The sequence below is a fragment of the Rutilus rutilus genome (genome assembly GCF_951802725.1).
Source record: "Rutilus rutilus genome assembly, chromosome: 1".
Lineage (NCBI taxonomy): Eukaryota > Metazoa > Chordata > Actinopteri > Cypriniformes > Leuciscidae > Rutilus > Rutilus rutilus.
The window spans coordinates 52343703-52368771 of record NC_140209.1 but is presented as its reverse complement, the minus strand read 5'-3'; the positions used below and the strand labels follow the sequence as shown (position 1 = coordinate 52368771).

Genomic DNA, 25069 nt, shown 5'->3' with positions numbered 1-25069 from the left:
TTAAGACAGGGTGCTCGCTCACTCATAACATGGTGCATGTACTTTTAAATAACCATAACTTGCTCAATTTTCTACCGATTTTCAAACGGTTTGGTTTGTTATAAACGTCAGAGATGTAGCTATTATACTGCATACATATGAATAATTATGTTAAAAATGTTTAAGCATTCAGAATTATAGCCACGTTAATAACGTTTGTAAGAAACCAAACCGTTTGTAAATCCGTCCAGATTTCAGCGAGATAAGAGGATTTGTGTGCGTGCTGCTCACTCACCTTAATTCACAGAGTCCTGTCCTAAGATGGCCGCCGGTGATGCCGGAAGTGACTCCGCCTTAAGACATCTAGCCTTTATATGATATCTATGGCAAGAAGCACATCATCAACAGAAAAGTCAACACCATATAATGATTCAATAAAATCCATATGCATAAGATGACAACATGGGTACAAATGGTATGATATAAAAATCCACTGAGAATATCCAGAAATATTCTCAGTGAGACTACAAATACCGCTCACAATAGGACGACCTTGTTTTTTTAGGTCACGTGACTTGTATTATTTGTCACATGTTTTTTGTGTGTGTGGGTCCAATTAAAGTGATTACCTGACCTTACTCTACATTGGTATTGTGCCTGATGAAGAACTGATGGTCGAGACGTTGTGCTATTAATACATTCATTTGGAGCAGCTATTTTCAGTGTGCTGACTTCACGCTTCTTCTTTTTTTTCGTTTATGTTACTTTGTTGTCCTGCACCTGAGCCCAATCTGGGTGTTTGGGATGTGCTGTGCACACCTGTTTTGTATTTTTGATTCTTCAGAGAGCTCCTGTAGGCCATAAGTAGAGGTGCCATTCTTCATCCCTTTCTTTCCTCTCCATCTTTTAAAAGGGAGGATATTTTTAGTTTGGAGCCCAGCAGGTAGTCTTTCTCTGAGGAAGTGGGATGTCCATTATATATTAATGTATCCGGTGTATGTGTGGGCATGTGTGTGTTTCTATGTTTAAGCGGTTTAAAAGGCTCTTTTTGCTTATCTGGGCCATGCTGTGTTGCGGCCACTACAACAGATGCACTGAATCTATCCCTCCACAAGGTACGCATCCATCTGTCTGATCAGGGTTGTGAATTATTCATCTAAATGCCATTACTGTGACAGCATGTATTGCCCGACTATACTTTTCAGGTAGTTTTCAAACATATATCTTCACAGCAAAGTGCAGTTTCTTCTACATATATTTGATGGTTGTGACTGATGACACTTAAGACTGAAGAGGGATGAAAGACTGGACATAAACACCACTGATAATGATTTAGGAAGCTCAGCCAAAATTACCCTGGCAGAGGATAGAAAGTAATGATTATGAGAACAAATGATGAGAGTAAAAACTGCCTGCTTCACCTATTTGCTAATTTAAAACATAATTTCTCCTATTCATTTTTAATGTCGCAGTGCTTTAATTAAAAGGAGATCCGTGCAAGCTTGCAGAAACACATGTTCTGTATATGCTAATGATTGCAGAACAAATCTACATACTGGCCTTATTTCAATTTCTCAGACCAGCTCACATGTTGTTCCGTTAACTGCATCTCCCTTGCAAAAAAAAAAAAAAAAACTTTAAAGAAAGAGTTCACCCAAAAATGACCATGTGCCATTTTTCATGGTGCTGTTGAGCTCAAAAAGCAACACGAAAGTAGTCCATATGACTTTTACGCTATATTCCAATTCAAAGGGACACTGAAACAGAAATGGAAGAAAGTTAAACTAAAGTTTGACAATCAATGCCAAACAAGGTGCGGTCACCTCGTGAAATCCCTTTCAGCTTTCTGTTGGTCAATGCAGCAACTTGAAGCTGCTGCAAAATCACTTGTGAAAACTCACCAAACAACACTAAGGGCCCTATCTTGCACCCAGCGCAATTGACTTTGTACACCGATGCATGTATCATTCCTATTTTGCACCCGCGCACAGCGGACTTTTCCCTCCACAGATGCACGTCGGTTAACTAAGAAATACACTTGCGCTCCCCGGGGCGGTTCAGCGCAAAGAGGAGGCGTGTTCCGGCGCAAACGTTCCCTCATGCTATTTTACAGGTTTAGAAAACAATTGCGCCACTGACCGAAAAAAACTATTTTAAAGTCAGTGGCGCGTTGCGCATGTTATTCATATGCTATTTTAAGGGCGCAATGCTTGGCCATAATCAATGTAGCGTGTGCACAACGCGCATACACTTTGATTCTCTCATCTACACACAGAAGCAGCAGTTTTCATTTTTGCAAATCATACATTATTACGATAGATAGATAGATAGATAGATAGATAGATAGATAGATAGATAGATAGATAGATAGATAGATAGACAGTTTATTATAAAAGCATACATCTAGCTTACACATTTACCCAAATCATACGCCTGTTTAACCGAAGTTAATTTGGGTGTGTTTCTCCATCCCCAACGTCACTTCTCTGTCTTTTACGGCCCTGACGAGAACGTCGGTCTCCTCGGCTGTGAAGCGCTCCTGGCGCGCACCTGGCAAATCCGCCGTTATAATAGGAATCCGCTATAGAACAAGCGCGCCTGCTCTTAAAGGGAATGTGAGATGACGCTCTGATTGGTTTATTTCACGTTACGCCCAAACCACACCTATGAATAATGAAGCTACTTTAGACCAACCTATTTTAGATTTGCGTCGGGCGCAAGAGTCATTTATCCCGCGGGTATAATAGCAACAGCGCCCAAGACCCGCCCACAAAGTTACTTGCGTTTCGCGCTTGATACTTGCGTTTCAGATCGTTAAAATAGGGCCCTAAATGTTACCGTACCTTCTGTTACAGAATCAAAGAAGTTTGACATAATCGGTGGCACCCCATTTTTAATATGCTGGTGAGATGGATTATGGTACTTTTATGATGTGTTTTTGTTTTGAAGCTTAAGCGTTGCGGTTGTATTGTCTTCCCTATTTCCGAGTGAAACGACTTCTTGAATGAAAAAAAACAAACAGATTTGTCCATCAGGAATTTTTTAGATCGTTGGAAGTTCTTAATTGTCCATTTTTATTTCATGGTGGCTTTAAGTGGTTTGGAGAAGTGATCCTCTTCCTGGTCAGGACACGGTGATGAGGCTGTCTTAAACACTCACTTATAGGCTCCAGATGCAACACATCAAAGTGCTGCCCAACCTGCCATTTTCAAACGACACCTTTGGCACCGGGTACATTTGGCCGTGTTTCAAGCAGCTTGTGCTCTCCTACTCCGATTGCACCAGTTCACTCATCCACTACCACCTCTATTCAAAACAAGGATCACATTGTGGGTCAACCAAACCCTTTGATGTCTGTCTCATTCTTCTTGAAGCATGAACAATATAGTACTGGTGAGACGAAACTCAACCGTTTGATTTATCCATAATGTCCTTTAATTTAACAACAGTGTGTTTGTCTGCACAATCGAGACTAATGTTTGTTAGTAAATAAAATAATAAAAACCACACTGTAAAAATTATTTTTTGGTGAAGTAAATACTACTGAAAAAAACCCAATGTAATTTACATGAAAAAGTTAGTTCAGGCAAGAATTTAAAAACGAAGTAAATTCCATATCAGTACTTAATTCAAGCGAGTAGAAATGAAAGCGTAAATATCAACTCAATAAAATTAAGTAAAAATTACTCAGCTTTTCTGATACTGGGGTTCCGATCATGCACTGGACCTTGAATAATTAATGAGGTTAATTTTTCACTGGTTTCCAGCTGTATTTACACTGTTTGTTGTCAGGATTAGTAACTTGCCATTTTGTGACATTTCGAGTAAATTTTCTGCTCAAAATGACACATTCAAGCACAAAACCGATCCATCAAATGTTACCGTCATTGTGTATTGTCTACCAAGTATTGAGGTCTTTGCATTCACATGATGCTTAACATCTGACATGCTGTAGTATAAATTACTTAGATAATCTAAGTAAAGCACATACTATAAATGACTGGTATAATTCAATATTATTGTTTGAGTGAAATGTAATGCAAAGGAAATTTCAACTAAATCGATATTAATCAACCTTTTACTAGCCAAGTTACAATTACTTATTTTCTGTGTTACTTTCACTTAACTAGGTTAAGTAAAGTTCCAGTATGTTTTTATGTTTCCACTGTTCGATCGCGCCCGTGCCTCTCTCTCTCTGACACACACACACACACACTCCAGCATTGTAATCTTGACATCGCAGCCTGTTCATTTTGCTGCGTTCACGCCAAACGCGAATAGAGCGGCAAATTTGCGTCTATCGCGTCTAGTTCGATGCTTGAACAGTTTGAATCCATTCGCGCGTCCAAAGCGAATAGGACGCGCCGCGCGCGTATAATGATAAAGTGAGCGTTTGAAGCGATAAAGACGCGCGTTCAGAGCTAAGGTGGGCTACAGATTAGGTGTCCCTAAAGAACCTGCATATGCGCGTATCTAACAGTAACGTTAGTTCCGTATTACATTAATTAATGTGCACGCGAGATTTATTTATTTTTATACCGTGTATTCTCTGTGTAAATCCATGCACCGAACGTACGTTCAGTACGAATACGTACCGTTCTACCCCTAATGGGTATCGGATCATAGGTATCGGATAAATTTTTTTCTCCCCTCCGATATCCGATCTAGCGTTTTGGGCCAGTATCGGCACGATACCGATGCCGTGGATCGGATCGGGACATCCCTAGTTCAAATGCACTGTGACCTATTATGTCAGAGAAAGCAGCGATTCCACAGGTTTCACCGTTGCAAGGATCTAGAGGAAAGTGACACTCACACTCTTAAAAACAAAGGTTTCACAAGGTTTTTTTCCGCAGTGCCATTGGAAAACAATTTTGGTTCGCAAAAGAATCTTTCAGTGAACAGTTTTTAAAAGAACCATTTTTTTTCTCAATGTGAACAAAATTTCACATTTTCAAAAAATGTAAGAATCTTTTTTCTACTATAAAAGTTGTGGAAGTTCCTTTTGTGGAATAGAAAGGTTCCATGGATGTTAAAGGTTCTTCAATGAACCATCAATGCCAATAAAGAACCTTTATTTTTTTTTAAGAGTGCATGAATAAAAAAAAAAAGTTTTGTATAAAAATGGTAACTTTCTATGTTTAATGCAATAAAATGGCTATTTATGAAGTCAATTGTAAAATGGTTTGTTGTATACCACTGGCCAGGGGTAGTTTTATTTTTAATGATAGTAATTTATGTTGTACACTGTAACAGGACACTCAGTAATCTGGTAATTTCGTGCGCAATGGTAATCATATTTTTTCAAATAAAGACAAGGTAACGGCAATTTTAAAAACAGCACACAGTGAAACCGATATGAAAATGACACAGTGGGCAGCTGGATATAGCACAGCATATTTTAAAAGGAAGGATTTAAAGTTTTTTCGATCGCGTCTCCTGTGAAGCTGATCTTCTGTTCGCATTCACTCATTTCGCACGGACCGACCGTCACTTGCAGGAACATAAATAGAAAGCTACTTTTGGTACAATATATTATATTCAGTTATTTATTTATCTGCCACATCACTGAATTATCTTCAACTGGGGGCCTTTTCAGTGATTAGGCTATTTGCGATTAATTTGAAAGTGTTATGGTTATAATTCAGTTAAACCGATGCATTCATGAACAATAGGTTCCCTCATTCCAGCAGTATGGAATGGTACTCGAGTTACTATCAAGAGATACATTCCCTACTAAGGGTCTGGGACCATTTATCTTCTGGGACCTTAACACTCATTAACCAGGCTGGGGCAGGCAGAAGAATTTAAGGAAGTGATAAGCCCACTTGTTGAATAACGGCCTGAAAGTCTTTTCCTCCTTTTTGCCCTACACAGATAACAATGGAATGTGTTTTCGTACAGCAATTCATTTCATAGTGTTGTGCCTGTGGGACTTAGTACTTAGCTCTCAGTAGAAATCACAAGGCTAAACACGTCACTGGGGGGAAAACTTCTTAGACAGCAGCCCTAGAGGATTGAAATAGATGCTGCAAAATTCCAGATGCATTAAGTTAAGTTCTTGTTTTCAAAATCATAATAATTACAATTCCATTAGAGACCCGCTGTACTGCAATATAATTATGATGATTTCTCTTTTGAGAGGCATGTAGCTTGGCAACCAACAGTTTTAAAGCAGTTTAACCACAGTCAAACTATGTTTGAAAACGTATTTAGCCACAATAGAAGATATTAACAACAAAATATCTACCACAAGATATTCAACCAGAGCCTAATGTTTCTGCCACAAAAACATTGAGGGTATTTGAATGTGTTAACACAGTTAGAATCTTAATTATGCACTGAACAAATAAAAATACTTTCAATTAAACTTAAAAAAATTGTACAGTATAAACAGTCAAAAAAATATAGTAATGAACAGCAACATCTGGGAATCATTTTTTAATCAATTCAAAAACAAGGACAGTTCCAACAAACTGATTCACTGGAACACATCTGATTTTCCAATGCTACATATGATGTTTAGTACACAGATTCACTTGAATGAATCAAAGTAGAATGATTCAAACTGTTTTGGTTGAACCGATTCTCTAGAGTGAATCAGAACAGAATGAATCAGATAATTTAGAACTGATATACTAAAATTAATCATAATGAATCAGACCATTAAGGATATACCAATTCACTATAATTAATCAAAATAGAATTAATAAGATAATTTAAGATTGATCAATTCACTAGCATTAATTAGTTCCACTGAAAGAGAGGACAGTTTAGGATAGTGCGTTTGATTATTGTTTTAGTTTGCTCATATGTAAAGCTACAGCTGCGATACAATATCTAAAACAAGTAAGCAACACAGTAGCTAAAAAAGTAGCTAAGCTACTTAAAAATTTGCAGCACCATTTTTAGTTAGTTACTCCTCAACACTGCTCTTTTTTCTAGACCCAATTAACAGTTATTACGTCAATGAACCTCAAGCCTTAGAAAGAGACAAGAGTATGTGTTCCTCCACGCTCTGGAGTACCATTCTGCATGAAACTCAAGGCCCTAATTATAGCTAAGGAGTATTAAGTAGACTAGTGCGGAAAAAGAGCCAAAGAGAGAGAAAAGAAAAGGGATAAAGACCACATTTTCTTCTGGAGGGTCAAAAAAAGGTGGTTTCTTAATGAACTATTACTCGAACTCTTGGGTGGTAAAGGGAAAGTTTCAATCATACACTAGCAAAAGTAGACATTCTCATCAGGACTTTGCTGTGTCTCTAGTTTCTTGCATGAAAAACCTCTTTTCAAGCATAAATTCCAACGCTTTCAGATTGTCAGTGAGGGGGCAGACATGACTCAGCTGACAGCTAGGAATTGTGGGGAGTGTCTTTCTCAAACATTTTGCCTTGCCAGACATCTTTGAAAGGAACCAACCGACTGAATCCAACTGCAAAGCTTTGATAAGGACAATATGCTTCCAAGTTTTTTTGTTTTACTTAAGATGCTAATAAAAGTCTGACTTTCTGAACATTTACAGATTTAAATTTGACAAAGCCTTGACCTACTTGTTTATATAAACCAAATGTAATATAAAAAGCTAAACCTATATGGATATAAAACAAATTGTTGTTTGACTGTGGTTAAAAATCCTCAGATCTTGGTTATAATGGATTACCATGCTCCAAAACAGGTGATAGAAGGTCATTGTTCATTCGTTCAGGTCTCAGACGCCACCACTCTGCTTTCATCTCATGGTGAAACCAGTATAAACATTTTCTACTAGTTGTAGCCTCTACACCTGCCATTTTGTCTGACATAAAATCTTTTTGGTAATGCAAACAGTCTCTACGACCTCTATCTTGTTTTGTGACCTTGAGAAGTGTATCAGTCCTCCCTGTGGTTTTTATCCTCTCGTCTTTCTTTTAGTTGTTTTCAAGTTCACTGCTGCCAGTATAAAACTTCAATACAAACTGTTAAAATGAGAGCACAATATTGGCTCACTGGGTGAGGCAGAAGTCAGGTCGATCGATATTCTCACCAGCACCTCCTGGAAAGATGCATGGGGCGCTCTTGGTGACAGTGTATAATTGTGTGTATGACCTTTATGTTTTTTTCGCAGGGTCAAGAAGGAGGTGATGAAAAGCCCATCTCTGATACCCTGACCCCACCACAGGCGCAACCTGATGTACGTCACAGCTTTGTACAGGAACACTTCCAGGCACAATACAAGTAAGTGTACTGCCAATACGCAACACACAACATTTGGGGTTTTATGTTTTTTGTGTTTTTTTTTTTAAAGAAGTCTCTTATGCTCACCAAGGCTGCATCTATTTGATCGAAGTAAAAAAAAAAAAAAAAAAAACTAGTAAAAACTGACTGTACTATTGACTGTACTATTGTGAAGTATTACAATTTTAAATAACTTTCTATTTGAATATGGTTTAAAATATAATTTATTCCTGTGATATCAAAGCTGCATTTTTAGCATCGTTCTTCAGTGTCACATGATCCTTCAGAAATCATTCTAATATAATGATTTGATGCTCAAGAAACATTTCTTATTATCATCAATGTTTAACACTAGAACTGCCATGGCGGTCATTTTGACCGTTTTGAATTTTATATCTGCAATAACTTTGTTGAAAAAATAAATAAAATCCTGCTGGTACCTGACTTTTCCTAAAAGTGTCTGTATTTTCATTTAAAATGTTTTTCATATAAATTACACATAAGGCAAAAAAACAAATGAACATATTTACCTATTTCGGCCATAGACGGTCAGATTGACCGCGCTGAATTTTCGCGGTATTATTATACATATACCAATATACACAACAATAAAATGTGGTAAAAAATACACAAAACATATTCCACAACAAATCATTTAAATGTAATGATATTCAGAACAGAACAAGAATGAAAAAATAACTATAAACAAGCCAAAATGAAATAGGCTACTTTCAAGCAAAAGTGAAAGTAAGCGGCGTTGGGCTCACGTAACTCTATAATTAGAATCAAAATGTTTCAACATTTGCGATGTATTTGGATGGTAAACTATTCTTTATTAGGCTTTGTACTTCACTCACGTTCCAATATCGACGGAAAAAATCATCCTCTTCACATGCGCAAAATGGTACGAATTGTACTACTGACTATATAAACAGAGCAGTGGAATTTTTATATGTTAGGTTGACTATTTTATTCTTATTATATTTTATTATGGCTATAATGAACAGGCTGCGATGTCAAGATTGCAATGCTGGAATATGGTGTGTGTGTATGTGTGTGTGTAAGGCGCGGGCGCGATCGAACAGTGTAAACATGAAAACATAGGCTGCTCCGTCGTTTTGTTCAGGACATCTACATCTAGATGTATAATTAAACTTGTTTAAATGTGCAGTTTGGTGTTGTTTTGTTTTTAAAAGATATCCTAATACAATAAATGCATTAATCTCTCAATTGGGTATTTATCATTAAAGATATAGAGTTTGGAATCTAGCGGTCAAAATGACCGCTTGCGGCAGTTCTAGTAGTTATGGAATTCTGGCACTTCTAGTGTTAAAACAGCTCTCCTTCTTATTACCGGTATATATCTTTGTGTAAACCGTGAACTTTTGCTTAGGATTCTTCGATGACTAGAAATTTCAAAAGAACAGCATTTATTTAAGATAGAAATATTTTGTAACAACGTAAATGTCTTGTCTGTCACTTTTATGCATCGTTGCTGAATAAATAAATACATTTATATATATATATATATATATATATATATATATATATATATATATTATATATAAACTATATCAAAGTTATATATACATTTGGATTTTTCACAACCTAATTTATTATGACTCCTACTATGACATTTGAAAGCATATTAGTAGCAAATAGCATACATGTAAAAATGTGTACTACTAGTAATTTCCACTGGAATAAATGTTCTTCTATCACAGATCTTCACTATACAGTAGATAGTTAATGTATCTACACTATTTTGTTTAAAAAGCATATTGAAACCAACAGGTATTTGTGTTTTGGACACTGTTTTTAAAGCATACCAAGTCCATTTTATATATTAATATGTCCTAGTGACAAGCTGTTGCACCTCTTAAAGGTAAAATTTTTGTGAATTTTCTTTCTGAGAGTTTTGAGAGAATGATGACTTATGAAAGAAAAAAAATTCCCAGGACTAACTTCCCAAATCTGACCCCCTCCACTTGCTATGACATGAGATGAATCAGTTTATGTTAACTCCAGGGATACGGTCCCCTCTTTTCCCCCAGTTCAGCTAATCATCTGTGTTAACGGATATTGATAAAGCCAACAGATTTGGGATGCAGCATATGTCCAACTGCAGCAAGCTGTTCTTAGACAGAAGATCCAAACAAACCATCACCATCAATCAACTCCAATCAGGCCAGATGGTTTGGTTGTCCACAAGGGATCTCCATTTGAAGTCTCCATCAAAAAAGCAAAGTATTTGATTAAGTGGTCCATTTAAAGTTCTAAAACAAATACCTCCAGTCGATTTCAAATAAAACCAACTTCACATTCAAACTGACTGCACAGACAACTCAAGCTATGTTTCTTTATGTGGTAACACACTTAAAAGAACAACACTATGTAGGACACCATACTATATCAATCAATCAATCTTTAATTATAAAGCACTTTAAAACCACCAAAGTGCTGTACAGAAAATTTTATAAAATACATACTTTATACAAAGCATATAATACAAATAAAATTAATCAAGAGACATAAAATATAAGAAAAATAGCCATACCATAAAAAAACTATAAAATAAATGAACAAAATGTCAACGTCAGGTGTCAAAGGCCAAGAAGAAAAGGTGAGTTTTAGAAGCGATTTAAAGAAAGGCAGTGAAGAGGCTTGTCTAATAGGCAGAGGCAGCCTCATATCCTGAAGCAAACTCAACATGTGACTAAACTATATAGTGCAGATTTTATTTATACAGTCTACCAAGCCACTAAATGGTCTGTTCAGTATATTTACATTTAAGCACTTGGCAGACTCTTCTATCCATTCCAAAGTGACTAAAATTGCATTCAAAGTATACATTTAATCAGTTCATGCATTCCTTTTGAGTCAAAACCCATTACCTTGGCATTGGTACCTTGGCTACAGGGTATACAATATACTGAAGATACTTTTAAACTATTGCTAAACCAACCAGTCCGACACAACATTGACTGAACATTGACACTGTTTTTGAACTGAATTTAATCAACACTGAACTGGCTCAAGCTGAATAATGACACTATTGTCTTCTGTAAAGCTGCTTATACAGTTGCTGAATTTAACTCATTTCGTAATTGATGAACTTTGCACAGTTATTGAACCAAACTGAATCAACACTGAACTGACTTCAGCTGAACAATGACTCCGGTGTCTTCTGTAGAGCTGCTTATAGCTGAAATGAGCAAATTTCATAATTAATGAACTTTACACAGTTATTGAACTGAACTGAATCAACACAAAATGACTTGAGCTGGGGGAAAAAAGACATTATTGTCTTCCTTAAATGCATGGCTTGGTGATTATTCCCTTAAACACCGCTGGTTATGTCTTAAGTGAACATAAACAGTTGGAAAATAAGTTGCATGTGTAACATGTGGATCTGTGCATTCGATCTTGAAGTGACAGCAACCTAATATCCCTGCTGCCATCTGTGTCATTAATGTTAATTACTCAAACAAAAGACATCGAGAAAATCACTCACTGCTCGAGTACTACTAAATCTAGCAGATAGGATTCATCTATATACATACAGTGAAGACTGTGCAGTGTTGTTTTTTGTCATTTAATTACTTTATATTGATAAAGACTTCTGTTTTTTTTTATTATTATTATTTATGTCACAGAACTGCTATATTTGTTCATCTCTAAGCTGTTCCTAATCATCTTAAGGGAAACTGGGGGGGAACCGCAACGACCCCGACTTCAGAATCTAATATGTCTGCTCAGTGCATCAACCGTAGTGAAACAGTAGTAATAAATTGTTTATTAACACTTCTGTTTGTCTGTGTCTCAAACTCAGTGGTGCACACTGTACTATCCAACCTCTATTTGTCGACATGATACTTGTATTCTGAAAGAGCGAGCACAACAAAGGTTTGCCTGGACGTGTCCATCTTAGTTTTCTGACTTGTGTTCTAGAACATTCGACATCCCTCGTCCAAGGTAAACGGAACGCAGCAATAGTCCCGCCTCAAACTCACACCATTGGTTGAGACATTACTGTGTTGAGATGCTCAAACAAACAGTAGAGTTTAATATTATCGCCGCATGTTAAACTGAGATAAGAGAAAGTATTTTAAAATTTAAATATGAAATATAAATATGAAGATTCAGTCTTTTTTTATACCCTTTATGTATAATATAATATATTGTGAGAGTTTGAATCACATTCTAGAGAGTTCAGATCTTATATTCTCTCTCAATCTTCTTCTCGCTCTAGTGGTGAAATGCAGTTAGCAGAGACAGTTTTGCCCTGTGCCTTCACTGCAGTTCTCCACTGACACTCGTCTGAACAGTTTATGTCACTCATCCAGCCTCGCTTAAGCTGTTACCTGTGTTCTCACTGTCATTTTGAGACATCATTACATTACTTTATCCTTCTCTTTTGGCATCCACATCTCTTTTTTCCCACCCTCCATCTGCTGCTAGCTGGTTCATTTGTTCATTTTACATACATTTTATGATGAATCGCTGACATGAGTAGAAAATTACTGTTTATCCTCACCCAACTGCTGACAAAAAAAGCTCTGCACAAACACCTGGCCTGCAGTCCAGACATCAGCAAGCCTGAGCACATCAACACGCAAATATCTACACAGACAGACATAAAAACACTGATTAAATGTGTGACGTAGTCTGAACCTCTCGTTCATGAGAACTGTAATTAGTTTTGAAAATAACAGCATACTAGACATTTGCTCCTAAAGGAAGTAACTACTGTACTTTTAAAAATAAATCGGGAAATATCTGCCATTTCATCATAGTGTTGTTCAATGCCCATTTAAATATGAAAAATATATTGTGGATCTGATTTTTAGCAATAACCTTTAAAAAGAGACCTACTGTGAACTGCAACATTGTTAATCATACATCATGTTTAACAGCATAATTCCTAGTAAAAAAAAAAAAAAAAAACTATTTCCCATGATTCTGCACATAAATATCCTGCAATCAGAGAATAGTGACAAGCAAAACACACCAAAAGATCACAACTCGGCACTTTCTGCGAATGAACATACTCAAATTATCTAAATATTTGTATGCATAATATGCAAAAAAAAAAAAAAAAATATATATATATATATATATATACTGTGTAATTAGTGGCTTTAATGAGGGACAGAACTAATCCCATGAAGCATTGAAAATGATAATCAAATTATAAATTATATATACAGTGTTACGGCCCTTAATCTAATTTGGCTCTTTCAAAAACACACAAAAGACAAGGACCGAACATATCAAAAATCACAGACGATTGGGTAACATTTCTGACGTCAGCCACGCCATAAGTTTTAATGAGAGGAGAGATGAACAAACAATAATTATAAATCAACAACACAGGTAGGGCAGCTACAAGATAACAGGAACCCTTAACTACACCTATTGTTCCAGGAGAGATCTTACCTAGCTCCCGAAAATAACTGTAATGGGTGAATCTTCCGGGCAACTGCTTACCTTCGCTGTAGGCTACTAAATAAATAACAAAAAGTGTACTGAGAAAATAACACCGCTACCTGGTTGTAAAGAATAAAACAGAATCAAAAACAGAATCATAAGAATCGCTCCAGCATGGCGAGGCGAAACGAGACGCAAACGTTCTCGCCATGTGGCGAACCACCCCCAGCTGGCAATCAGGCGAGAGAGGCGGAGAGAGCGAGAGAGAGAGCGCCATCAACACCATCACGGCTTAAATAGCAGAAACTCTCATGACGTCACTTCACTTCCGCGGTGCAGGGAAAATCCCTTCTCAAAACTCCACCTACAAACTCGAAGGAAATAAATCACACACACTAAAGGCCTATTTATACTTCTGCGTCGAACTGCCGCCGTAGCTACCCTGACGTGCACCTCTCCAAAAATGTAACAACGCGTCAATTCTACGCGGACACAAGCGCTGTGATTGGTCTGCCAGAACCCCTCCCTCGGGGTTTCACATGCTCCCTAGGTGCGCGTCAACGCGGACAACGACACAGAAGTATAAATTAAAACCAACACGTTGCCTACGGCGTATAGGCTCCGGCGTAGGTCCGACGCAGAAGTATAATGAGGCCTTAAGGAATTTGACGCGTTGTTACATTTTTGGAGAGGTGCACGTCAGGGTACGCCGTAGGGTACGCGCGCTACACACAGCCTACGACGTAGCTACGGCGGCAGTTCGACGCAGAAGTATAAATAGGCCTTAACGGTTCAATATTATACCCACACGTAACAACAGTATATATTAAACATCATTAGATAAATAGTTTTATATTTCTCCATCAATTATATTTCGATTATATCATTTTCATTTTTCTTCAAATAATAGTTTGTAATATTCTGATTCACCTCGTAGCTGGTTTATACGAAGACCTGAACCGCAACGTAAAAAAAAAAAAAATCTGTAAAAAAAAAAAACTCATGTCAAAAAAAATATATATATATTATGTCAAAAAAAAAATTTGTCAAAAAAAATAATAATTATGTCAAAAAAAATAAAAAAATAAATGCTATCATTTCGAGATTAAAGTCGAAATGTTTCGAGATTAAAGTCGAAATGTTTTGAGAATAAAGTCTTCCGTAGAAGTTGTGTGTGTGTGCTTGCCGTTATTTCACATTGCCGCACAGGCATTCATGCGTGTGCGTGCGTGTGTGTGTATGTGTGTGTGTAAAGACATGCGCTTGTGAAGTCGAACTGCCGTCTATAATAGGCACCGTACGTTCTGGATACATTTTAAGTGCATCATTCTTTATCCAATCATTTGGCCGGATCCCGTGATTTCCTCAAATATAATAACCACTGGTGGTTGAGGAAAGATTCCCTGAAATGATTGTAAAGCGCTTTTAGGCCTACAGTAGACATATGAAAGCGCTATATAAATGCCTCATTCATGCATTCATTCATTCATTCATAAAGCTGGATATTTTGATCCAGTCTGACAGTATTTTATAACGTCCTATAGCCTAATGTCATGTTGGTAGACCTGTAGAATATCCCTTTGTTGAAAGCCCAGATAAAAGTAAAAAGCTATTATTTTGTGTAGATCCAGTTTACACACACACACACACGCACGCACACGCATGAATGCCTGTGTGGCAATGTGAAATAACGGCAAGCACACACACAACTTCTACGGAAGACTTTAATCTCGAAACATTTCGACTTTAATCTCGAAACATTTGTAGGCCTAAAAGCGCTTTACAATCATTTCAGGGAATCTTTCCTCAACCACCAGTGGTTATTATATTTGAGGAAATCACGGGATCCGGACAAATGATTGGATACAGAATAATGCACTTAAAATGTATCCAGAACGTACGGTGCCTATTATAGACGGCAGTTCGACTTCACAAGCGCGTGTCTTTACACACACATACACACGCACGCACACGCATGAATGCCTGTGCGGCAATGTGAAATAACGGCAAGCACACACACACAACTTCTACGGAAGACTTTATTCTCAAAACATTTCGACTTTAATCTCGAAACATTTCGACTTTAATCTCGAAACATTTCGACTTTAATCTCGAAACATTTCGACTCTAATCTCGAAATGATAGCATTTTTTTTTTTTTTTACATAATTTTTTTTTTTTTTGACATAATAATTATATATATATATATTTTTTTGACATAAATTTTTTTTTTTACAGATTTTTTTTTTTTTTTTTTTACATTGCGGTTCAGGGCTTCCGTAGGTTTATAACCCTTAATCAAATAATTTTTTTAAATCTCAATGAGTTTTTTTTTGGGGGGGGGGGGGAAATACTTCCAGAACCAAGGCCAGTGTAAAAAAAAATAAGCATGCACTGTTGCACTAAGTCCACAGCATTGGTTCCCATCCCTGATCCTGGAAGTACCTCCAGCACTGCACAATTTAGAGCTGTGTCCCAATTCAGAGGAGGCCCCCTTCGAAGGGATGCATACTTCCCACGAAGGTCGGACTGAACACAACACCACAAAACACCAGAGATTTCCAGTAATTACAAGAAAGTGCAGGCCAAACCATCTCTTTCTGATGTTAGTTTGGTGGTACAGTATCATCTCATAGTCGCTTTTATCCCGAGGCCCAGAGGTTGATCGTTTGTGGAAGAAACTGTTGAAAGAGCTTCAGTTGCAGCACAGCAGGAGAGAAGGTTTAAAAGTCAGATTCATTGCGCTGTATACAACGACAGGCCCTGTGTGGAATTTAAATGACTCCCACTCAAGTGGCCTTCATACTAATGCAGATCATGGCACGGATGTTAGTCACATCAACGTCTTCCAAATATTTAGCTAGCTCCTTCTGTTGTCTGGGGACCAGTAAATATTGAGCTTATATTTGCTTATTTGTTTGCACTAATAATATGATCCTAATTTGTCAATACAAAATAAATTACAGTATGATATGATATTAATACTAAGATTTGCCAGTATACAACAGCACATGGCACTAGATATTGCATCCCACAATGCAACTGACTCAACCCTTTTTTATAACCAGTATGGCAGGAAACCATATCAAGCATTATTTTTGATATATATATTAAAAACTACAAAATAAAAAAAAGTTTGAAAAATAAATATAACAATAGTAAAAATAACAACAACAACAACAAAACTGTAAAACGTCCGCATCAAATACTGAAGATCCTAATAAGAATTACTTTTGTGCATATGCAACACCCCCCCCCCCCCCCCCCCCCCCCCCCCAATATGTGTTGTTGCTTTTGTACAAAAATACAGTGGGTACGGAAAGTATTCAGACCCCCTTAAATTTTTCACTCTTTGTTATATTGCAGCCATTTGTTAAAATCATTTAAGTTAAATTTTTTTTCCTCATTATTGTACACACAGCACCCCATATTGACAGAAAAACACAGAATTGTTGACATTTTTGCACATTTATTAAAAAAGAAAAACTGAAATATCACATGGTCCTAAGTATTCTATGGAAGCTTGTTTCCGCCACAAAATAAAAAAAAATAAAAGATAATTGCAACTTTTTATCTCACAATTGCGAGTTTACATCTCGCAATTCTGACTTTATTTCTCAGAATTGCGAGATATAAAGTCAGAATTGCGTGAAATAAAGTCAGAATTCTGAGATATAAAGTCAGAATTGCGTGATATAAAGTCAGAATTCTGAGATATAATGTCAGAATTGCGAGGTATAAAGTCGCAATTGCGTCTTATAAAGTCAGAATTCTGACTTTTTTTCTCGCAATTGCGACTTTATATCACGCAATTCTGACTTTATATCTCAGAATTCTGACTTTATATCACGCAATTCTGACTTTATAACACATAATTGCGAGTTTATATCTCGCAATTCTGACATCTTTTCTCAGAATTGTGAGATATAAAGTCCAATTCTAAGGGGGAAAAAAAGACAGACTTTTTTTTTTTTTTTTACCTCAGAATAGTTTATATCTCACAATTCTGACTTTATAACACGCAATTGCGACTTTATATCATGCAATTCTGACTTTATATCTCCCAATTGCGTGATATAAAGTCAGAATTCTGAGATATAAAGTCAGAATTCTGAGATATAAAGTCAGAATTGCGTGTTTTAAAGTCGCAATTGCGAGAAAAAAAGTCAGAATTCTGACTTTATAACACGCAATTCTGACTTTATATCTCAGAATTCTGACTTTATAACACGCAATTGCGACTTTAAAACACGCAATTCTGACTTTATATCTCGCAATTCTGAGAAATAAAGTCAGAATTGCGAGATGTAAACTCGCAATTGTGAGATAAAAAGTCGCAATTATCTTTTATTTTTTTTTTATTTTGTGGCGGAAACAAGCTTCCATAGTATTCAGACCCTTTGCTGTGACACTCATATATTTAACTCAGGTGCTGTCCATTTCTTCTGATCATCCTTGAGATGGTTCTACACCTTCATTTGAGTCCAGCTGTGTTTGATTATACTGATTGGACTTGATTAGGAAAGCCACACACACATATATATATATATATATATAACAAAATATAACAAAGAGTGTAAAATTTAAGGGGGTCTGAATACTTTCCGTACCCACTGTAACTTTATTTACAGGCCAAAAAAGTGCAAAGAAAAAGTGTTTTTAATTTAATAAGAAAACTTCTACCATTTTGTGTGCTATAAAATAAAATATATTGTAAAATAATATAATAAAATAAAACGTAAAAAAATGTAACATTTAATTTAAAACATTTTATTTCCAAGACGACAACTACAATACACCTACAAGTAATGAGGTCACGTGACAACCTATGCTAAACATGAGGTCATGAGATCTGTAACATTAGGCTCGTTTAATGTGCGAGCAAAAATGGACAGTTCTCTCTTCTCGTAGTGGCTTAGACACCTACGAGATCAATGGTGGATATCGCAGGATTTACACTCATGCGCTGTGTTGGATGCAATTTTTTAAGTTCTGTTGCTTTTATATGAAAATAAATATAATTAAAGACACCCAAAGTACTTATTTATTTCCATTCGAAAGACGTGTTTATCGATAATTTTTACTTTAATTACAGACATGTTTTTATAAACATGACAACAATCACATAGAGATTGCACTGTCAGAGAGTTTGGTAATATTCACACATAATTTATACACATAAAAACATGATATTAGAGTTTTAAAATCAAACATTTTAAAAGAGAACAATACATCAGAGTTGTTAAACCAACGAGCATTAAGCTATCGTTAGCAAGTCGTTTCCCATTGTGCTTTTGATACTGCAGAATCCGACACGTCGCATGACATCATAGCAAGGCTATGGACATAGCAAGCAAGGACGACATTAATCCGGATACATTTGAAAACGGCGTTTTCATTTAAAAACGCTTTCCGTCCACACTAGTGTTTTTAGCCGTTTCCCTACGTTTCAGTGTGGATGAGAAACTTTTGGAAAACGCATGAAAACACTAAATTCACCTTACTGCGCATGCAGAAAACCTCACAAAAGCTCACTGAGATGATACAGACGGAAAAATAAATAATAAAGTTATCCCAGACAGCAATATAGTGTCGGCCCAGATCCGGCCCACATCTGGTACGCGTTGAATACACATGTATCAGATGTGAGCCGGATCTGGGCCGACACTATGTTGCTGTCTGGGATCGCGCAATTCTTCTTACAGGATAATTTTACAACAAAATATCTCACCATTCAATGATGCGTCCAGGTCGCACTCACCATGTTTGGTCTAAAACTGCTCTCATGTATTGCCGCAGGACAAGCAAATGTGAGTACATTTTCTGTCATCTTTGCAGGACTGTGATATGAAGAGTGTGCAAAGTAACATATTTTAACAGCAGTGTGAAAGTGAATAGCACATAACAGGCACAATACCGGTATAAACATGAATATCTATTGGTACAATATGCGTCACATGACTAAACTTACGTCTTCATTTTTAAATACCTCTGTTCTGACAGTCCACACTACACCGTGAAAACGGCTTTTTCAAATTTATCCACTTTAGGGAGCATTTTCAAAAAGCTTAGTTTTCATTAATAAAAACGCTGTTTCAGTGTGGACAGAAGGCCAAAACGGAGAGAAAAAGATGCGTTTTCAAACGAAAACATATTAGTGTGGACAAGGCCCATGTCGGACCACGCCCGGACACATTTCCTACCGGAATGCATCTCGCCGTGATCGGTTCTGTGCGGATTTTTCGCTCATCTCAAACAAGCCTACTGCATTCACACGGGGCGTCATCACTTTGATGGAGGGCGTGTCTGAATGCAATTGGCTAGCATCTGCGCTAGGGTGTTTGCATAGGTGTTCTGATTGGCTGACGCCTGAGCTGGCGGTTGAAAAGTTTTTTTCAACTTCTGCCGCAACGCAACGGAACCCTCAATTAAAAAAATGTGTTTAAAAATTTGATTTAAAAAACAAATTAGAACTTGGACTTCAAGAGAGACCACACCACACCATTGGATTTAAACATCACAAATTCTTCCCTTTTTCTGAATGTGATAATGGTAGATGCACATGGGAAATTTTCTTTGTTTGTCTGTATGTGTTGATGGTGTCTTGAGATGAACAATCCCTTGTTTGATCACCTCTTTTTGTCTCAGAAGTTTATTATAATAGGCCACTTTATATGAATTAAACAGATTTGCATATCCTCCATCCGTAATGGAGCTCTCATTTATTTTGACACATCTCTGCGGTTCAAGGAAAACTGTATTGTTTACTGGTATGTTAATTTCTGCATAGAAGATAGGATATGGTAAATATAATGACAGCTAGCGTCTGGGAACCAAGAACAGGTTCTTATTCAGCCACTGAAGGCCATCTCAATTAGAAGAATCCTTTGAAGGCTCCCTTCATTCAGCTCGGTTTAAATGATGCATCAAGTGTATCCTTCATGTCCTTCAATCACCAACAATCTTTTGCACACATTTCTTTTTGCATAAAAGAACTGACAGAAAACGAGTCGCAGCTGAGCTTGTCTGAGTTCATTATGAAATGTAATGTATGTTTTTTCGGAGATGAAGGCATACATGTTATCTTTTGTTTTGGTGTAAATTAATCACTGAACACTAAACTGACAATATTGTGAGCCACTGGGAGACCACAGACGATTGTCTGCATTAATAAAAAGACAGCTTATAAAGATTTTTAATACAAAGTATTTTTCCAAAATTAAGTTTAAATAGTATTTTCATGCCGTGAACGTGGGGGCGGGAACATGTGTAACGTAGTCATGTGCACTTACTAGACCGTCTTATTCTAGCGTTTAAGGCGAGACACTACAGGTGAATAGGGTAATTTTTTTAACTAGCAGATATCACCATGAAACTTTCCCAGTTGATTACCTACATTAAGATGAGAAAAAAATGTATTACAAGTTTTCTGTAATTTAATGTTTAAATATGCACATTAGGCAATATCTAATTAAATATGCGCTAATTTGCATATATTTATATAAATCTGAGTATTGGATGAAGCCAGGTTAAAAAAATGTTTTTCATTGTGTTCACATATTAGATGGGGAAAAAATTACAGAGGGATTTATGGATATCTACTTTTGTTATCCTGTAAATCAGAATATACTGTCAATGGCCTTTAGCTATAGTTTTTTGGAATAAAATGTTATATAAATCAGGCTAGGAATAATATATTTACAAATCCCTTTGTAAATGTCTTCATAATATAACTAGGTACAAGACTGGCAAGTTTGGTGTATATAGGTGCTTCTGAAGTGGAGATTTCGGACTTGGAGTATGAGAGAAAAGTCATTTTGAGAAAACGGGCTTTAAAGATTTATCATCAGCCAATGAGATTGCGCATTCAGCCCTTTTACTTTCACGATTGGTTGCTGATAAAAAAGGAAATGACCATATTTGGATCCGACAGCATTGTACAGGAGAGAGAGAGCTTTCCAGCGGTGCATGTGATGACAGGGTGCCGGCAGCGATCGCGGCGCAGCATGTTGATTAAGAACGCCAACTTTTGTTGAATTTATGAGAAATCTACAGACGCAAACAGACAAAGTGCAGTAAAATAAAGACCTAAATGTGTATTTCTGACTTTTTTTCACCACAAGTCTGAAAGAAGACATGTTATTGAAGACAAATATCCAAAAATCTCAAAATTGACCAGTAAAAAAAAAACAACCATGTTTTTGCCTGTCTCGCCTTAATGCTGAGGAGGACTCAAGCCTACAAGCAAGGACTGGGCTTGGAAGGACACAGACTCAGGATACAGCCTTCTGTTTGAGAAACATCCAGAGCGACCAGTATAGTCCAAGTCCCGTTTCATTTTTAGTGAATCAAAAACATACAGAGCGACCAGTGTAGTCTGTTTCCAGAACAACAAAAGATTTGAATTATAGACTGAGATCATTTGGATTATTATACCTGTCATTTTACTATCCACATTTTCTTGGATCATGTTCTCCTATTCGGTGTAAACGCAGCACTGCTTCTGTATTGTCTGTTTGTCTTTCCAACTGACAAGTGTCAGTAGGGAGAAGATGTGGAGAATTTTTTTAATTAAAAAGGCATTAATATAGTAAAGAGTGTTGGTGTCAGGGCGTGGTGCAGGCAGAAGACGAAGAGTCAAAAGTTCAAATGCAAACTTTTACTTACAATATAATTCTAACAGGTACAGCAAAGACAGGCAGAAGGTACACACACTAAATACGACGGAGATCGGACCAGGACTGACAGAACAGACAGAACTTAAATAAAAACACAGATTACACTGATTAACAGAACACAGGTGAGACAGATGACTAAACAGGTGATACAACTGATAATGACGGTAACCATAGAAACAAAGGAGTGGCGGGAAAAGAACAAAGGCAAACAGGAATCAATCAAAACTCAAACTGAAAGTCCAAACAAACGCTGACACGTGACAGTTGGAGGTATTCTAAGAAGAATAGATTTTAAGTTAAACTGTAAATCGAAATTAATTTCCATTACTTTCTTAGTGAATGTTCCTGGTCTGATTTTGCACAGTTCATTGGTGCATGTTATTCAAAATAAAACATTGTGTTCATAATATTTAATTAAAATATAGTATAATAATAATAAACCGGAGTGTCTATTTACACTAAGTGCAAATAGCCCGCCTTGTTGGCAGAGGCTATTTACACAAACTCCTCCCACTGACGTCTGGTTGGACCAGATAAAATTACGGAAGATGCCGAATGATCAACATTAGCAATAGTGCAGGGATAAGGTGCGAATCGACGTGAGTCCGAATCCACCTTTTGCTGAACTCGCTCTACTCCCTTTTCCCATCATATATCAGATCGGAAGGCATTTATTTCAATAAAAATGAAGAAAATATTCAAAAAGTAGAAATAACCCTAAAATAAAGTGTTTATCGGTTAGGGTTAAGGGTAGGTGTGGGGAGGGCTTTATTGTCCCAATAAGGTGGTATCCATTTAATACTTTTAATAAATATGATAATTTACACTCTGTTATTACTCCATACCGTTTAATGTACAACAGTACTGAGGTGCAAATAGCATCTGACACTATTTTAAGTATAAATAGCATATAACTATACTATTTACACTTATTGCTAAGAAAATATACTATTTTCACTTAGTGTAAATAGAATCTATTTACTATTTACACTTAGTGACAGACAGGCTGACTTCATCATCAAAGTCATACAGGATCTGAATATGTACTGCTTTTGAAATCATGCTGTAAATGTCTGGCAAGGATGATGCAAAAAGCTGCAATTGTGATTTTATGAGCACCAGTTTCCGTAGCTACAACAATAAATCTTCCCAAGAGACGTTTTGTGCTTCCTCTTCCCTGTGACATCACTTCCTCTTCCAATGAACTTTCCTTTAGCAATACAATGCAATACAATGGCTAATAGCTTTGTGTGTTTATTATATAATATTTGTACATGTTTGTGTGTTTATTAATCTTAGTTGTTGCTTTTTTCTAGGTCATCTCTGACATGCCCACATTGTCTAAAGCAGAGCAACACGTTTGATCCTTTTCTGTGCATTTCTCTTCCCATTCCTCTAAGACAGACGAGGTGAGTAAATTCTACCCAACAAAAGTTATTTGAAGTCTCTGAATCATGCAGAAACTTGTTTTACTTGTGTTACTTGTACAGTATTGTGAGCTTTTTTCTCTGTGATCAAAAGAAGAAGAAGAAGAAGAAGTTTTATTTATGTAGCGCCTTTCCATAGCTCAAAGTCGCTCTACATTTGTACATTACAATACATTTACAAACCCGCACACACATTACAATCACATAAGGACACATATAGTCACATTATCCCAAATACATGTTAAATAGATATGTTTTAGCTGAGTCTTGAATGTAGCCACAGATGAGATATTACGAAGTGTAAGGGGTGGTGAATTCCATAATTTAGGAGCATTAACACTAAATGACCTTCCACCTACAGTAGACAACCGGAAACGAGGGATGGACAATAAACCAAGTTCAGCTGATCTAAGGGACCGGGCCGGGGCGGTAAGAGTAAAGTAGATCAGACAGATATGGAGGTGCAAGACCATTTAATGCCTTAAACGTTAGAAGTAGTATCTTAAAGTGAATACGTGATGCCACGGGCAGCCAGTGAAGGTCATGAAGCAGAGGAGTAATGTGAGCAGAACGCCTGGTGGAGGTGAGAACTCTTGCTGCTGAGTTTTGAACGTACTGTAATCTTGCAATAAGTTTTTTGGGCAGACAAAGAAATAGAGCATTGCAATAATCCAGACGTGATGTGATAAATGCATGAATTAAGGTTTCAGCATCAGCTAGAGTGAGAAAAGATTGCAAGACGTGCAATATTACGAAGATGGAAAAAAGAGTTTTTAACAAGAGAAGATATATGAGAGCCAAAAGATAGAGTTGAGTCGATTAAGACACCAAGGTTAGGAATAGATGACGAAGGCTTAACATGAACTCCATCAATATCAAAGGACAAATCCATCCTTTTGACTGAGGCAGCAAAGCCAATCACCAATATCTCATTTTTTTATTATTTAATTTGAGGAAATTCAGGGACATCCAATGCTTGATGTCCCGGATAACATGCAGTGAGTGAGTCAGGCAGGGATGGCCTATCGGAGCTGGTGGTAAGGTCAATTTGAATGTCATCAGCATAGCTATGAAATTGAAGTCCATGCCTGCGTGTGATGTCACCAGGGATGGACTGACAATCTGTGCGTTCTGGAAAAGTCCAGAACGGCCGTCCAACCGAGGGCCGTCGGCACAAAAAAAAGTCTAATAAAGTCTAATCTCGTGGTTCCATCACAGAAAGCCACAAAATCACTTTCCAGAACGTTCTCATTCACAGTTCCATGCTGGTGGAACGCTCTCCCCACCCTCATCCGGAATGCAGAATCCCTGACAACATTCAAAAGACAGCTGAAAACCCATCT

At 36.9% G+C, this 25069-nt stretch overlaps 1 protein-coding gene across 1 annotated transcript in view; it reads left to right on the top strand.

Moving 5' to 3' along the window:
- usp43b (ubiquitin specific peptidase 43b) overlaps positions 1–25069 on the top strand; it is an 87495-nt gene that overhangs the window by 22731 nt on the left and 39695 nt on the right. Inside the window, exons 3-4 of the mRNA XM_084421003.1 lie at positions 8083–8192; positions 23616–23708. Of these exons, the coding sequence (XP_084277129.1) occupies positions 8083–8192; positions 23616–23708 (203 nt within the window). The remainder of the gene's footprint in view (positions 1–8082; positions 8193–23615; positions 23709–25069) is intronic.